We start from the raw sequence: 17890 nt of genomic DNA on the forward strand, positions 1-17890 counted from the left end.
AATTCTCCCTCTTCAGAGGTAGCTCTACCTACTACTTAACCAAGCTGGCTAAATTTTCTTAAACCTCACCATCAAGACAATGGTTATTTAACACCATAGAAGCACATTGCTTCTTTTCACAGCCCAGAAGAGGAATCACATCCAGCAGCAGAGCACCCTGAAACAAAGCAGCCTGTAGTTTATTTTATTCTCACTGCCTAGAGGAGCACACAGCAGGGAACGAGCCGCAAACCTGCAGCAAACACAAGCTCTCTTCAGCTCAGGCTTGTGAAGTGCCATTTCAAGGCCATGCAGGAAAAACCCCAATAGTCAGAAAGTCAGACTGTGAAAGGACTCCCAGAGCACAGGGTCTGCCCAAGGAGCCAGGGAACCACATCCAGAGGCACTTCAATCCAGCTCCAGGTTTTGAGCACACCACCACTGCTTTTAAGAACAAGCTAAGTCACATAGTTAAGATAAAAGCTAACAGTGAAATCCAAGAGCTACCAAAGCACACAGTCTGACAGCTGCCCATCTACTTACAAAGAGAGTCCTATCATTCAAAATACTAAAAAACGTTTCAGTATGAAGATGGAAACCCCAGACTATTGCCTCGTTGTCTTTGTATATCAACACTTGAAAGGGCTGGAAGTCAGGCAGTAATACTATGGAACAAGAAAAGGTAACAAGTACTGAGACTGAATATGCTACTGCCTACAACAATGTGATGGAGAGGGCTACGTTCCCCGGTCAACTTCACTAAAGCTGGTGACACTTCAGGGCACTGAGGTCAGGCAGAGTCCCTGCCACACCGCTGCACACCTATGGCCTGGCAGCCAAGCCCAGCAGAGACCGTCCCCTTCTTGCCCAGCTGAGTCCAGACCAGCTCCCAAAGCAGCCCCCTCCCCTGCAGCCCCAGCCCCGGGCACCGGCCGGCACGCTGGTTTAAACACTCACGGCATCACGCAGTGAGTTCAGACCACTGGTCAAAGTTTGAGGATGAAAGTGTTTACTTAAAATATATACTTGTAGTAAATGTTACAAAGTTTCCAAAAACAAACAAACAACAAAATACCTCAAGATTATACTTCCAAGCCCGGCATCTTATTTATCTTCCTCTGGCTAAGCTAAAGTACTGCTAGCTTTAAATGGTACCCCTTCCTCCTGCCATACCCGGGGAAGGGGCTGAGGACAGAAAACAAAAACTAAGACATTTGCACCATATCGCTCTGCCCCCACCTCTATTTTGAAAAGGTCTTTTCCAGCATCTCCCCTTCAAAACACTATTTCTTTTCTCAACAAGGAGACAAAATACTGCAGGTGGTATAAGGCACTTGGAGTACCATGACCAACCTTTAAAGCACGGTTGAAGCCACGTCCCTCTGAGAGCAGGCGGGTGTCTGGCAGGGACAGGCCCGCAACCCACAGCTGGAAACCAGTACCACACACAGAGGTGACCACAGGTTTTCTTTCAGCTCTCCCTCTGAGTTCGCGCACCGAGCGCTGTAGCAATGCACAGTGATTACTTTTGGCAAACCCTGTAAGGTACATAAAAGTACATTTTCATGATGCTGTGAAAACAAGGTCTTTATGGTTCTTGCTATGAAGATTTGTAATCCACATCAGAATCAAGTTTGAACTGCCCAAATACTCAAAATGCATCCAAAACAGTGCTTCTAATCCTCTCTCTGACTGGTAACCTCTACCTTCTCAAAAATTTTATCAGAACCACAGGCTGAGTAAGAGTATTTCGGGAGTGCAAGAGCTGCCTGGTTTTACCCACCACATACAGACTGAGCACAATGGTTACAGTCTGGAGCACTAAAATCAAAGTGTGAAGGCACAAGAATAGCTGACAATAAGCAACTCTGGTATTAAAATAGGGCTTGGCACTCCTGCGGGCTGGCAGCTCATCCCACCAGGCAAGAGTCGTTAAATCTGTTCCTCTGACACTGTCAGTCTCTATTACAACGCTGGGAGAAGCTCGGGTTGGAAGAGCTGAGACATGAAACCAAGGCCGTCCAACATCTTCAACATGTGAGTAGGTAAAACCTGGAGCTGCAAGAGGCGCTGATGTGGGTGTGCTGGTGTCCAGGTCAGACACTGCAGTTACAGCAGTCTCCCGAGATGATGTCAAGTGCTCCGTCACAAGAGAAGTTGAAGCCGGGGAGTAAGTTGAGCTGAACACCTGGTCTGTAATGGCTGTGGCTGGCAGGCACTTCAGGTGATCATCTGTTAGAGCCACAAGAGAAACATTCTGCAGGGCCAGCGGGCTGTCACACATCAGAGATGGCACATTTCTAACTATCTCCCTGCTCTTCTGGAGCCACTCTTGGAAGCCAAGAATTTGGCAATCGCATTTCCAAGGGTTGCCATCAAGGAAAACGTCTTGCAGCTCAGGTAAAGCAGTAAAGATTTCTCCAGGAAGAGACTGCAGCTTAGTGCTATTGAGGTAAACTTTCTGAAGGTGCTTGAGATTGTGGAAGAGGTTTCTAGGGAGAGCCTCAAGCCTGGAATTGAACAGGGAAATGTTCTGCAGTTTCTGAAGGCTCTGGAAGATGCCCTCTGGCAGACTGGAAATATTATTTGTATGCAGAGAAAGGCCCCGCAGTTCATTCAGACCACTGAATACGTTCTTAGGAAGAACACTAAGCTCTGGATTAAAACTCAGCACAAGAAGCTTTAAATTTGTCAAGTTACTGAACACAAGATCTGGTATTGTCGAGAGCTTTGTGTGATACAGCCACAGGCTACCAAGATGCCTCATTTCTCCAAACAATACTTCTGGAAGAGACTTGAGGGGGTTCTTGTACAAGGTCAATTTAGACAGGTCATGCAAGTGCAGAAAAAGCCCAGGAGGCAAAACCTCAAGCTTGTTTCTGGAGAGCGTCAGGATTCTCAGTTTCTGAAGACAATGAAATGCATCAGGAGCAATGGACTGGATGTTATTGGAATGCAGGAAGAGTTCCAGCAGCTCCCTCAGGCTATCAAACAAACCAGACTCTACTGAAGACAGCTTGTTAAAATACAGAATCAGCTTCTCAAGCCTGGTTAATGCACTAAATATATTTCTAGGCAGCACTGCCAAACAATTTCTCGACAAATTCAGTACTTTGAGTTTGGCAAGTTTCTTCAGGACACCAGTTGGAAGTGCTGTGAGTTGGTTTTTGTTCAAGAAAAGCTCCTCCAAACTAGCCAGTCTGTCAAACAGATTTTCTTCGATGGATTTCAACCTGTTATTTTCAATGATCAATTGCTGAAGCTGTACCATGTCATCAAACACTTCTGGGGGAAGTTCAACCAGCTTATTATCCAGCAATATGAGGGCTTTTAGCCTTCTCAAGCCTTTAAAAGCCATTGGTGAAATCAGAGAAATGTTGTTTGAAGACAAGATGAGATGCTGCAGTTCCACCATCCTAGAAAAAACATCCCGTAAGTACGTCACATTAGTGTCCGTTATGTGAATCGCCGTCATGTTGCAAGGCAGATTTAACAACTCCAGGTCTTTTATGTGGGGACCAGAGCAATGAATTGCGTTTTTCGAAGAGCAGTCACACTTTTCAGGACAAACAGATGCATCCAACTGGAAGAAAAGCTCGATCATCACTGACAAATGAAACACCAACATCCTCGTTGACGTGCCAGAAACATTAGCTGTTACAAGAGATAAGAGAGAATCAGGGTTTGATCACAGGTAGTTGACAATTTAGCAGCCAAAGGTGTGTGAATATATCATAAAGCCTGCAAAAATGTGTGTGAAATCTCTCTTGGCTTGAAAGCAAAATTCAAAATCTCCGTTACTGTTGACTGCAAATATTTCTGAAGTGCTCTCACCTTACACTGAGAAGTACAGACAAAGCACTTTTGTAAATCAAGTATTCCTAGTTTATATTTGTACTAGTCAACTATAATAAAAGCATATGAAAAACATGATGAAACTCTAAGTAGTCATAAGGCATTTATTTATTTGAACAGAAAAGCACTATATTCAGTTACATGCAGAAAGGCTTAAAAAAAATAAAATCAAAAGGTCCTGCACCCACGATATTTTTGAATTGTAGGTTACCTGAGGTTTAAAAATAAAGATTAGCCTGCAAAAATAGATAATGGAGGTTAAAAGGGTGTCCTGTATTTTAAGTGGCCAAAAGCAGAACAGCACACTGTTCTGTTAGATCATCTCTCCGCATTTGCAAGAGATCACTTCTTGGAACAGCCCAAGAACACACAAGAAGCAACAGGCTATTTTTGACATAGCCTGAAATAACACACAAGAGCTCAAGTAGCACAGGACAGCAGCGAGCCTCTGATAACCGACCAGTCTCATTTCAACAGCTTAACACAATATTAAGTTATCAGTGGTATTAAAAACACGATGAAATGAGAGGAAAGAAGTGCCAAGCTGTACCAATACAGGTAGATCTGCATGAAACATACAAAGAAGTTGGAAAGTTGTACAGATTTCCAAACAAAAAGAGGAACAGGAAAGCAATCATTGTAGCTATAATGATAATATTTAAAAGAGCAAGTCAAACAGAAATCCACAGTTTAGAAATACTTTCTGAGTGAAATCACCAAGTGTACCAGAAACCTGGAAGTCGAGCGCCCGGCTGAGCAGCAGGAGCAGCAGCAGCTGGGACCAGTTCTGCAGACACAACTGGAACAGCCAACACCCCCAAGCTGGGATGGGTCCATCCCAACACACCCGTTCTGGGGGCGAGGATGAAGCTCTCCCACACCAACCCCACAAACAGACATGGGGACAAGCACCGTCACTTAAAAAGAAGTCAGGTGGGACAGCAGAGCTTCTCACGTGCCTGAACTGCTGACAAGAACACACCACCACGGATCAGAACCAGCTGCTGCATCAAAAAAAAGCAAAATGGAGTACTTTTTAAAGGAAAAAAAAATAAATCTTGGTTGGGTTCAGAGTACGGCAGACTGGTAAAATCTGCATCCCTTCCTCGGGAATGGAAGGACACAGGATCTAGTGGTGTCAGCTACCAGCAACGTGGTGCTGCAAAGCAAACCCTCACTGGCCTTCCTACAACTCTTCAAATGAGACTGTAAGTCACCAAAAAAAGGCCATGAGATTTCACCCTTCCAAATGACTTTTCCATGTCAAACAAGAATCTTTCAGAGAACCTCACCCTCCTAAGTAGCCCCCACACCTGAAAACCAGCCTTCTCTCATACACTAGTGACACCATCACCTCAACACACCCGAACGCCAGTCTGTCCCTGAGTACAGGATGCCGGCACCGAGCGCCTCAGCACACAGGCAGAGTGGGGGTGGTGCTTAACCATGGTGCTTAACTTTTTTACTTTCTTGCAGGTTTCTAAACTCATATGAGCATGAAAAAGGAATTTCAGACTGTACCTTAAAAGTTTATCTGGTTTTTAGAGGAACTTACTAGAAGCATTGCAGGCAATCAGGCTTCACCATGATTCTGCACTTTAAATGGGAAGTAAAACAGCAAAGCGCATCCTCTAGATAACACTTTCACCCGTATTTGCGTAACTACTGTGAAAGGCCAACGAACATTTTAAGCTTCAGAGCAGATTTTGTCTACATTTAGCTGTGTAAGCAACCCGCTTCCACGGATTGTAGGCAACTCCAAATGTAGAATTTGAGAACACTCACGGAACAGGAGAAGGCTCGAAGGCACACACGCAACAGCGCAAAACACACTTGTAGCTTGTTCGACAGTGATATTGGAGTATGTGTTTCAAGCAACCAATGCAAATCTGGGTAAAGTCAGAAATCTACATTTCAACATGAATTACGGTCAGAAATTTCAGATGTGTTATAGACGGTTTCAGTCTGCTACACAGGTGCATTAGGTTTTAAAGGAGTGGACCCACCTACTTTAAAGAACCAAGTGATTGATATGTACCTTCACAGGGCTGCTCTCACTTCTACTTTCTTGCAGGACTGGAGTCAAAGCAATTTGAGGAAGGAATGAAGAGTCTTTTTACTTAACACTTTGGATAAGCAATCCAGGGTTGACCCATTTGGCTTCTGTTTTTCCTCCAAGTCCTCTGGACTCCCAGGCCAACAAAACCTAAAGCCTGAAAGATTCTGAAGGGAGAAAAGCTTTAAGTTATCAAAATATGAGCTTGGAATTGAAAGATTAAGTTTTTGTAATTAAGTAACTAGGTATTTCAAGTATCTTGTCTTCAAGTTTAGAATAATGTGCTCTGCCAATGAATGCTTAAGCAGAAGGTGAGCTGCAGGATGGAAAAGATGTCTTCATTTCTGTGTGATTGTCTGAGAAGACTGTGCCAACGGCAACAGCTCACAGCCAGAAACCTTTGCCCAAGAGACTTTCCAATATAATGCCCCCATGTGTCAAAGAACGGAAGGAACAGCTGGATAACGCAAGGTGAAACGAGCTGCTATCGCATGCACAAGGTCTGGCTTTCAAATGTCTCTCAAAGGCAGGAGGCACAAGCACGGTCAGTATCATCCCGCTGCAGCAGAGCCGCACTGCGCCCATCCTGCTCCACCCGCCTCACCAGACACACGCTCTTCAACACACTCTGGATCTAATTGTATAAATAATTAAAAGTAATTCCATGAAACTGATGAGAAGAGTTAAAATATCTGCTCATTTTAATTTTATTTTCAAAGAGCTTCAGTCACAAAAATGATTTACAAGTCTATTTACAATTCTATTGTACAGTTATTCATGTATGCCTCTTGACAACAGGGTACCATTCTAGAGCAGCAGTACACATTTTAAATACAAAGACATGGTATAATTTCAGATCTAAAAATAAAAGGAAGCTGAGCTTCTAGAGAGCACTGTAATGAACCTTTTAATCTGTGTTAGGCTTGATGAATTAATGACAAACCGAGTAGTTTCTGGTTCACATAATTATCAAACAAGCTGCAGTTTGTTGAAAATAGCTTTAAAAACCTGAAGCTTTACTGTATAAAATCAACATATTCAAGACTCTAAAAACTGTCAAAACCCCACAGCTTGTCCTTAGACATACAAAAACCTAAGTTTACAATTCAGAATTTCATGGGAGAAATCCTACAGAACTTCAGCTCTCTCATTTTGTGATGACCAACATAAGCGTTAAAAATCTGCAGCATAAAAAGGACTCCACATCTGCTTAGTATTATACTGTATGCACATATACAGTACAGGATTATTTACCCAATTTGGGATGACTGTTCAGCACAACCTTCATGAAGAAAGAAAAAAATAAATAGAATTAAAAATCCAACAACTTTCAAAAGTGCAGCAGTAAGAGTTTCCAATTTAAAGTTACGATGAATATGAACAGTTAGTTCTGGGGGTGTTTTAGCCGCTTCTATTCAAGCATTATTCGCAGCATTTTCTTTTTACAGTAGATTTAGTCCTATAGTACATGAAACTAGAGTTACTGCTAATTGAGTCTGAAGGGAAGAGGAAAAAAAACAACTTTAAAAATAACCCTGAGGGATATACAATTTACTGATCTTGCGGTTTATTTCTAAAAAGTAACATTTATTATTTAGCAATTGCTTTTCTGGATAGACCAGTCCTTTAAGTATGTGCATAAATAATATTTAAAAATCAGTAATATTTACAAATCCTAATACATCAAAGTAAAATAGGTACAGATTAAAGTCTGCATACACAAATAATTTAATAATAAATCAAACTCCTCGATGTAAGGCCAAAATATACAGCAGGAAGAAAACGTCTACCAGGTATCTAGTGGAGCTCACTAAATTGGTCTGTTCACCTGAATTTAGGCTTCCAAGACGAACATTGCAGAGATTTTTTTCTCTACGAACTGAATTGCATCTTACGTCAAAGCAGAAACTGAAAACGCTAGTGCAGATCTAGTTTGCTGCATTTCTGAAAACCAGAAAAACTAAACTGCTCATAAAGAGAACAATTATAGATGGCCCAGCTCGGCTCTTGGGCAGGAAGGCATAAATCCCAATAAACGCAGAAGATGCAAAAGCTCATTTTGTGGCTGAACTTGCAACAACAAGAAGGATTCTCAGAAAGGCTGATTTATTATTCTTGACCAAGCACCAGAAGCAAATAGGTCAGAGCTCAAGCATGCAACCTCAAGAACATTTACTAACTCTGAACACATACCTTGAGGAAACCAGCTTCCACTTGCAAAATAGCCCACTTGAATGGGCTCGTGACCCATTAGTCACTCAATCAAGTGGAGACACTTGGCAAATTCAGTTTTAGTAAGAGTTCCCCAAGATGTTCTCCAAAGACAAGCCCACCTTAATAAGCTGTTTCCTCCTCACTTTCTAGATAAGTCTAATAAACCAGAGTAAGACTGAAAGAGTAGCTTCAGAACCCAAAGAGAGAACTTATCAGTTTAGAGAAAGTATTAAGCAAAAGCATGTAAAAGGGAAAGACACAAATATTTTCTTTCATTTCTGATGGAACAACCAAGCTAAAAATGGCCAATGAAATGGAAAGCAAAAGCTCATGAGTTTAAGGATAAGTCACAGCTCCCAGGTCCAAGATGCATAGCTTCACAACAATTTTCAACTAAAATATTATTTTTCTTTAAATTTGAATGTTACTTACGCAGCTAAGAATTATTCTTCATCAATTATTCCATGCTACAAAAATCTTGTAAAATCAACATCGCCAGAAATTAGCCAATGGATTTAAGTTCATGATTGATTGATTTATCCAAGTCCACAACCTCGTCAAAGCTACCAATGTTGTTCAATGTTTATGACCATAAGAAGCCACGATAATAAGACTTTTACATTGCTCTGTTGAATGAGTGCTAAGAAAACCACTTCCCCCTTCCTCCTGCTCCACTCCTCAAAACCAACCAACAACAAAATCAGGAAAAGAGCTGACAGCTGGACTGGAGGATAGTACAACATATGCATATTGTTTCTGAGGACCAAGTACTAACAACTTCAACACCCAAGTTCTAGGAAAAAGTCTTCCAAACCATTTAGCACCACTTTTAAATTCCCCGTTGGCACAGTGCGTTCAGCGCTGCAGAAACCACAACGTGAGCAGTGGGGGCCACTGTCGTTCTGCCTCACAGGACAGCGCAAGGGAATTAGGCCTGACCTGAAAAACTCCCCGTATTAAAACAATGCTGGAATGAAATTGTGTCCACAGGAATTTAAAAAAATAAAAATTGAAAAAAAAAAAAAACAAACAACCCAGCCCACAAACACAAAACCTCAAATTCCATCATCAGAATACACACACTTCAAAATGACCCCGGCTAACCAGAAAGTTTGGGGCCCTCCTTCCATGACTATTCTAAAGGACTCGTCTTCCTTCTCTAAAGGATCTCTACAGAACTGTGACTTCTACAGATCCCCCCGCAAAGCCGGGAGGACTCTGAACCAGTCAGCTGCACCTGGTCAAAACAGACTGATCAAGAGGCGATATTTTATCATCTTCCCAAAGACAACAAAGACGACTTTTCTGAAAGATTAGCAAGGTGAAGATGGTTTGGAGATACATTTGTTTTGTGTTTTTTTTTTTAACAAAAGTTTTAAGCTTTGAACGTGAAGATGATGCTTGCCTCTACATCTTTGCACACCTATTTTTCTAGTGGTCTTGTGTTTTGCCACCGCCTAATGGCAAAATGATGTATCACTACCCCAAGTGCTTAAGCAGCATTATTGGTGATGCAAGCATTTTTTCTTTTCTTTTTTTTTTTAGTTCTTCAATAAACAAAATCCACATAAGCCTTATAGTTCTGCAGCAAGACAGATTTTAGCTCATCTATTTAATCTTAATTTTGTTTCATACAGCTACATATAGTGCTTAAGATACCAGCAGAATCTTTGAAATGCATATGTTCTTAACATGCACAAATCCCAAGCGTGGGCATTTGAAAATATTCCTCCCACCCACCCCCATTTCCCTTGCAGCAGTAACTCTGCCTTCACTGCTTCAAGGGATACAGGAAAATTATCTTAAGATTTACAAAAAAACCTGGTGCACAAAGGGATAATCCAACCCTTCTGCTGGAAAAAGCAAGGTCTGTGGAGAAATGCATAGCTAAATGTAATAAAACATGAGTCAGAAGAAAGTGTTAAGATTCTCTAGCCTTCCTTCTCCAAAAACTTGAGTGTAGCCAAGTGCCTCCTCCTCTGGAGGCCACCTAAGCCCCTCCTTGGGGTTTAGCTAGAACAGAAGCGAAGAACCCACTTGAAAGCAACGTGCTTTCTTCTAAAGGACAGAGCATATTGCTTCTACAGCATTCCTAATTCCTGCTGTGGCAGACTAAAGAATTAAACTTAAAACCCAAACATGACACCTGGAAACACTCCTTACTAGCAGGGACAAACTTCAGAGGTACACACACCAAAACTTTAGAGCTGTTCTGAGGCACAAAGCTTTTTGACAGTGAATATCAAAAAAAAGGCATGACAAGGTTAACATGTGCCTCCGGAACGACCATGAAAGCGTCACATCATAGGGTTTACATGAACACGTGCTCAGGTAAGCAGGTTAGAACAATGATTGACATACTCCAGGCAAAGCAAGTGAACCTGTTTTAACCGCCCTGCAGTTTAAACCTTCAAATACATCTCATTTAGGAATAATGAAATTTGAAAGAAGGTGGAAGGAAATGCAATCATTTTTGTTCTGCCTAAGGTAACCTACATTTTTAAAATGTATAGCCATAAGATGTCTGGCTCTGAACTTTGTATTCCGAGAGACAACACAGCTGGAAACATCTGCATTCAAATTTGACATTTTTAGTACACCGCAATTCCAAACGAAGCCTTACAATTACATTCTTCTGAACATTACTAAAGACACATGCCACCACGATCCACCGCTACGTTACAGTGATGATTTGATATGAACCATTTTCTTGGGATGGTACTTTCGCTTCTGTTGTTGTTCTGGGTTTTGGTGGCCATTCTGGATCAACCAGCAGTTCCTGAGCTAGATGCATATACTTGGCTTTTGGTGTCCTCTCTCTACAGCCAAACAGGGAAGAAAGGAAACAGGCTCCACAGCGAACCACAGACTCCTGCAGAAGTGAAGAGATTTGGAAACTGGATTATCATGAGAACAAATTAATATAACTAACAACACAGCAAATCTCTAGAAGAAAAACTATTATTTTATTAGTTTCTAATTTATTATTTCCTTGTCACATTGGACCTAGAAAGTATAGCACAGAAAGTTGTCTGTTATACCATCTCTTCTATACTATGGTAGCAATAACATTTTTAAAACATTATGAAAAAATGAGTATTCTGCATTGTTGTAACATCTAAGGTCCCCAACAGCTTTATTGCATATTTTATAATAGCTTCAATAAACACAGATATAACAGGCACCATTAAACGATGTTACTATTGAAAAATAAAAGGCTGGTCTAGAAAAAGCAGTTAAATTCAGAGTCTCAAATCACTTTTTAAGCAATGATTCGTTTAACTGAAGGCAGCCAACCAGCCAAAAGTGGCTGAATTTACCTTGCTGATACTGTGAAACCTAAGTCTTACACACATTAATAGTTATTAAAAGAAACACAAATTATTAAACTTAAGTCTTCCTTCCTGTTTTTCCTCTCCCGGTCCCAAATGCATGCAACTTAACTAGCTGGATAAGAGAAGCACCATTCCTCGTTCTCAAGACAGAACCAACCCCTCTCGTGTCTCAGAAAGCACCCACAGTCTGCAGGGCTGACATTTTAATGCAGATCACTTCTATGGTTTTCTTCATGCTCTGAATTTCTATCAGTTGGTGAACTGATCCAAACACGAGCCTTAAGCAGAACTTCCATTCTTCAGTGAACACAAAGCAATTTGTTCTCAAACAGCCTCAAAAGGACAAGCCTAAATCTGAAGTGAATATGTTTAATAAAATTTAGTGCTGAGAAATAAACCATTGTAATTCTAGCAGGAACAAATGTACAACTAGCTACAAGTAATAAGCTGACAGGCTTAAAGAAAAAGTTTTCATGGAATTTGCATAGATTTCCTTCACATATTCATGACAGAGGGGCAGACCAGGCCAAGATTCATGGTCACCCGAACAGTAGAAGCCAAATCCTTCCGTCTCCTAAACCATCAGAAGCAGTAATAACGTACTTTTATTTGCTATTTTGTTTCATTTCATTTGTACATGTTAATTACTGCTCTCAGACAATGATCTAAAACTCTAAACCAAAATAATTTCATAAAGAACTGGATTAGAGCCAGCAATTCTGCTTCCAAGCAAATCAAGATGTTTCCAGTCCTAGCATGCTAACTCCTGACATCACAAACAAAATTTGCTAATGTGCAAACTGAAGATGAAGTGAGAAAAGTCTTAAAAGCAATTCTCTGGGTTTGCTTGGCAGTTCTTGCATACAGAGCTAAATTCTTTAAGAGTCAACAAGGAAAAAAATCTAAAACCAGAAGCCTTTCCTTTTAACATTCTAGTTACAGAAATCTAATTTAAACAGTCCTAAGATTGAGATAAGGCAACAGACACTTATAGATCATAAAAAGACAAAACTGAATTCATCTGCATGCACTCAAATGATGACAGCAAAAGACTAGTCTCCAACCTGAGGCGGCTGGGGTATGGTGAGGCGATATTCTCCTTGTTTGTCTCGATTGAACACAACCTTCCAAAGGATCATATCAAGGAGGACATTCTGTGAGACATTGTAGTGAGCGGGAAGAATTAAAGAAACTAATGATCATTAGCGTGCACATTACAAATAAAACCTGAAATACTGTGTTAGGCATAACTAATTCAGTGCCAGGTAAAAAGGAGAATTTACATTACTTTTCAGTACTTAAGTGACAAACATTTTAATTCGTAAAGTGCTCACATGAGATTTAAGAATATGAACATGTACTTTAAATCAACATCAACAATGACCAAAACTGCATCCATAGATACAGGTAAAAATCATAAATACACATTTTAAATGTGTTTCAATGCTCTAAAAAACCTGTGAAGCACCACAGACGTGAGTGCTTAAAGCAGTTTCCCCTCAAACCATCTTTAACGCGACAGTGTACTTCATGCTGGAGCTATGCTTTGTTCGTAGGCTGTTTTCAACCAGTGACATTCCCAGAAAACCTCCATGGGGTGGCAAAGCTGAGCCACCAGCAGGAAGCCTGAAGGAATTCTGCAGGAGTTGTTCCAGATTTTGGAAAAGAGGGCAGAAGTTGCACAGTATGTTCAGTACATCTGGTTATTTTCGTACAGCTGTGTGGGCGGACTTGAGAACCTTGAACAAATCCGGCAACACAGGTGTGAACCTGCATCTTCTGTGGCATTGAGCCTACAACTCTGATCTTTGGCCAGATTCCATTTTGAACAACTGACCAACGCCTGCCATTGAGAAATGGGAGCTGGTTAGCCAGACTTTTATAAAAGATTTTATAACGCTTATGATTTTATTATATATCCAAACGTTATAGTGCTTTTAGAAAGCATTTGCCAACAAATCTTCAACTTGTTAGATGTTCATTTTTGAAGCCAGTCTGGCTTAAGTATGGCTATACAAGGCATCAAGGCTAAGGAGGAACATCTGCTGGGATCTGCCTTTGTTGTGCAATATATTCTATCATCTGGTGGGAAGAATATGCATGTTTGGTGAACCTAGTCTGGCACCTGCATGGAAGGAACAACAGTTTTACACAGCACTTCAGAAAATACATCTGGGACACAGAAACTATTCTTGTCATGGAAGCAATGAAGAAACTACATATGGGTAATAGTGTGACACAAAAGCATCAAACTGGCAAGTGTAACAAAAAAAGACATCCAATCCCTCATATATCTCATAATTACGAGACATTTAAAGAGGCAATTATTGAGGGATTAGTCTCAGCAGCACAAACTCTAGGTGACACTCATATAGAGTACCTTGTTAAAAGAAATAAGGAGATGCCACCAGCAGCTTTTCCTAGATACTCAGAACATGACCTGTGGTACCCAGTAACACTGTAGTGAAAAGTGTAGGGAGCAGCAAATCCAGCCAGGCACACAAGGACAGAAAGGCGATGAGCTGTACTGGAACTGAATGATCCCTGTGGTCCCTTCCAACCGGATATTCTATGAACAAAATAGCCTGTGATTTCTACACAATGCACTGGGCCCAATGAGTCAGCACTGCACCAAAAAGCTTCAGGGAGCCTCAGGTCATGCTGCTGGAGTTGGACAAATGGAGTTCAAATGGAGGGACAAAAGCAGGCTGAAGTTACGGAAGGTGAAGTGTGTATCATAAAACAAGGTTCGGGATGTGAGATCACTAGCCAATGCTTCTGTTGGACGTGCTGTAGAGCAAGACAACTCATCTCTGTCTAAGCAAAGCATTCAACTAGCAGTGAAAGTGGAAGAAAAAGGTTTTAAGCCAAAGCAGAACGTCCCAAACAATTAATATCAAGAAAACTAAATTCCATAGGTACTTCTGCTCCACTACTAAAGTATGGGCAACAAGATAAATAGTAAAAGCCTGCTTAAAAGGAATGTGACAAATCACCCTACCAGTTTTGGTAATGACAGGTGAATAAAGTGTTCAAAGATGCTAATGCAGACCTGCATATGAAAAAGAGTGGGGTGGGGTTTGAAATACTGAGTGAAAGCAAATGCTCTACCCTAATTATATTGCTTAGGTTATGTTTAGTAGAAATCCAGAAGTTTACAGACTGATGAGGCAACAGGCCCAGGAGTGGAACCTTACGAACATTTAAACCAGAGGAGAACCATCTGTCCTCGAGAGGCATGTGCTGGTACCTGGACTGACACACTGTACAGACTTTCTACCAGATCTCTTACACCTCCCAAACAGAAACATCACCACGTTGTATAAAAGTTAAAAAGATCACTGGCAGAACAAAGCAATTTTTCAGCAGAAGGTAAGTTTATTTCACTCAGTAACGTTTAACACTGGACTGAAAATTGCAACCACCACCTATTTACACTCCACGTATCAACAAAAAGCTCAATTCCAGGGAATACTCTTAGTGCTTAAAAAGAGCTGAATTCCCAGAGGTGGTAATAAAAACGTCAACTTATAAAAAGTAAACAGGAAAAAAATACTTCTATCTAGGTTTGCTTTAAATTTACTGGAAGACAAAAAAGCCACAATTGTACAGCTTCAGCGTAACTATTTTGTTTCAGTAGTAAAGATATCAATATACACAAAATTTAACTTTCAACAAAAAGGAGGCATAAAGAAAACTACTAAGAGTTTAGTAGTACAAAGGAACAAAATAATTAAAGGGTATAAAGGAAAACATCACAAGCAGCATTAGAGTAAATACAAGACAAGGTAAGAAAGGCACAGGATCTTTAGGAGAGGATAAACTTGTTAACAAGGCAAAAGCCAAAGATATTTGCGTCTACTGCTATGTTTTGGAAAAATCAAATTATTCCCTATCATGTGAAAGCACTGAAAAACATGTTCCACTAGGCAGCAACATAATAGAATATATTGCAAATTCTATTTGGAACAACAGTGTGAACACAAAGCCTTGATAATTTTGATCAAAGTATAAAAAAAAAAAAGTTTGTTTTTATTTTTACTAAGTCACTAATAAAAGGGAAAAAAAAAAACCAGTCAGCTGGAAAGAATATTAACGGCATAATAATCTTCAAAGGCCAAATGGTATGATCCAAGCAAACATTATGCTGGTTACCTTCACAGCAATCCCTTATACATTAATGGAAATACTGACTAGAAGCTGCAGAAAATGTTATTCAGTAAAAGCAGGTAATTGTAGTGTGCAAGGGCTAGATAATGTTGAAAGGCTTTTTCAACTTGTGGAAAAAAGTGACTAATGGCTGCAACCAAAACCTAAATGTATTCAGGTTGGAAAAATGTCATCGGTTTAACAGGGAGAACAACTAACCACAGGAATAAATTACTGACTTTGGATCCAGACTGCTTCTGGAAAACGCATCTGTCAGACTTTGATTCTTGGTAACAACACGGAGGAACCTGGATGAAAGGAAGGGCCTGTTTCTGCCCACACTAACCCTGGAATCACAGCAGAAGAGGTCAAAATCCAGAGTGAAGGACTCTGAACAAGCTCAGGGCTGGAAAAAGCAGATCTGCATGAACATCTGTACTTGGATCAGATTAGACTAACAAGTTATATAGATCTGCATTACTCTGAACAATAAGCTATGCGTATGATCCAGCTGAATGAAGATGGGCTCTCCCCAGGATTTTATATAGTTCTTTCATATGTAGTGTTGTTCTGAACTGAATTAACACAGCAAATAAATGCTGAGAGTAGCTACGTAACAGCTGAAATAATGTATGTGTCTTTCAATTTTTTCCACCTTTTTAATTAAAAAGAGTTTTAGAAATTATTCCTTTAACACAGAAATCCTTGACAACTTTAATCTAGCCTACAAGGACATTTTTAGGAATACAAGCTTAACAGTGGCCACTTACACTGGCATGCTGTGAAGAGAGGCCTTCTAAACAAAAGATAAACACATACCCTGAAAAAACACATTTAACAGACAAGCATTTTTTCCATTGGATTTTCTTACCTCCATCAGCACAGATACAATTGCATTGAGAATAACGATGACCAGAATTCTTAGGCGCCACTCATATGGCACACACACGAGCTGTGAGAAAAAGTTGCCAGAGGTTAGCAACACACACATGAAGTGAACACACCAGGCTCAGAGTTACAAATTCTCCCTTCCCCCCAGCAGAGATGTGAAGTTAATGCTCTAAAGGGCCCAAGCTTGCCCAAAAGGCAGCCGATCAGTTACCCTAGGAAGTACAGACACCTGCACATCTGCTGAATCTTACCTCAAGAAACGTGTCAATAGATTCAACAGGATGCAACATGATGAAAAATATGAAGACGTAAAGAACTATCACAGATATAACAAACAGAACTGTAAAAGAAGAAAAGGTATTTTAATCAGACCATCTCACAATCAGTTTTAGATAGTTGTCCCATGTATCATGGGATTTTGGCAACACAAGTTGCACTGTTAGCCATGAGGAGACAGAAGGCTAGACTCAATTTCTCACTGGCTCGCTTGTGGAGCTACAATGTATACACACATACACTTCTCCAAACAAAGCAACCATTAACACAAATTTATCCATACAGTTTAATATTTTCCTATTTCTACCTCTGATTATCAGAGAATAATTGTGCTATGTTCTCCCAGCAACACTATTACTGCTGAAGTGGCACAAGAGAATTGTGAGCCATGAATAAACAAGTGTGCAGTCACTTGGAGTTTTACTATAGAACTGTATACAGTAAGAAAGGACTTACAATTTTTGTAGCATGGTTGTCTAAAGGGCTTTCCTTTAGAAAAGACAATTGCCACTATGAGGTACTGAAAACTGGATATAAAAAACAAAGTTGTGTTTTCATAATTTTTAATGTTATGTTCATCATGAAGAGTCTCATTCCCACCACCTGCAGAGCTGGTGTTTGTGGCATCCAATACATTACATGCACTACAACATAAAAAAAGACATTTAACGGTGAGTTAAGGAGAAGACAAAAACAAGGCCTACTTAATAACAAAAGTAATGACAGAACAAATTGATACAGTAGTAAAAAAAGTTCATGCTTGAAAACCTATTGCAAGTAGTAAGAAATAACTCAAAACTGTGGCAGGGAGGCAGCAATTTCTGCGAATTCTGAGCTTTGAGTTCTTTTATGCTTCCAGTTTGTCAGTTAACTACATGAACTGTTTAGAAACTATCACTGTACATACACTTTACAGACAGGTAAGAAAATATTGCAATCTAAAACACCTCTTCATTTTCACAACTATGAATTTGATTTACTGGAACTCTAACAGAAAACAAGACTTTATAATATAGAAGAGTCTGAATAGTTAATTTAAAATTTCGATCCCAGTTGTCCCAAGGTTGAAGAGTCTTCAAGACCACACAGTCTGGCTTCGACCTAATTCTGCATTTCAGCCATTGGTAAATCCAGC

At 40.3% G+C, this 17890-nt stretch overlaps 2 protein-coding genes across 7 annotated transcripts in view; both read right to left on the reverse strand.

Moving 5' to 3' along the window:
* Positions 1-973: 973 nt before the first annotated feature.
* Positions 974-6057, reverse strand: GP5 (glycoprotein V platelet). The gene is made up of 2 exons (XM_021300529.2): positions 5873-6057; positions 974-3633 (listed from the first exon to the last, which is right to left on the reverse strand). The coding sequence occupies exon 2, from the start codon at positions 3605-3607 to the stop codon at positions 1682-1684; it is 1926 nt and encodes a 641-aa protein (XP_021156204.2). The 5' UTR covers positions 3608-3633; positions 5873-6057; the 3' UTR covers positions 974-1681.
* A 511-nt stretch (positions 6058-6568) lies between these two features.
* ATP13A3 (ATPase 13A3) overlaps positions 6569-17890 on the reverse strand; it is a 60569-nt gene continuing 49247 nt past the window's right edge. For 5 of the 6 annotated variants that reach the window (XM_065073892.1, XM_065073895.1, XM_065073893.1 and 2 more), the window contains 5 exons: positions 17212-17399; positions 16731-16819; positions 16460-16540; positions 12504-12593; positions 6569-10976 (listed from right to left, as the gene is read on the reverse strand). In XM_065073892.1, coding sequence (XP_064929964.1) covers positions 10779-10976; positions 12504-12593; positions 16460-16540; positions 16731-16819; positions 17212-17399 — 646 coding nt within the window. In that variant the 3' untranslated portion in view covers positions 6569-10778. The remainder of the gene's footprint in view (positions 10977-12503; positions 12594-16459; positions 16541-16730; positions 16820-17211; positions 17400-17890) is intronic. The other variant, XM_065073894.1, reaches the window with a different exon arrangement.

Source organism: Columba livia, chromosome 9 (genome assembly GCF_036013475.1).
Source record: "Columba livia isolate bColLiv1 breed racing homer chromosome 9, bColLiv1.pat.W.v2, whole genome shotgun sequence".
NCBI lineage: Eukaryota > Metazoa > Chordata > Aves > Columbiformes > Columbidae > Columba > Columba livia.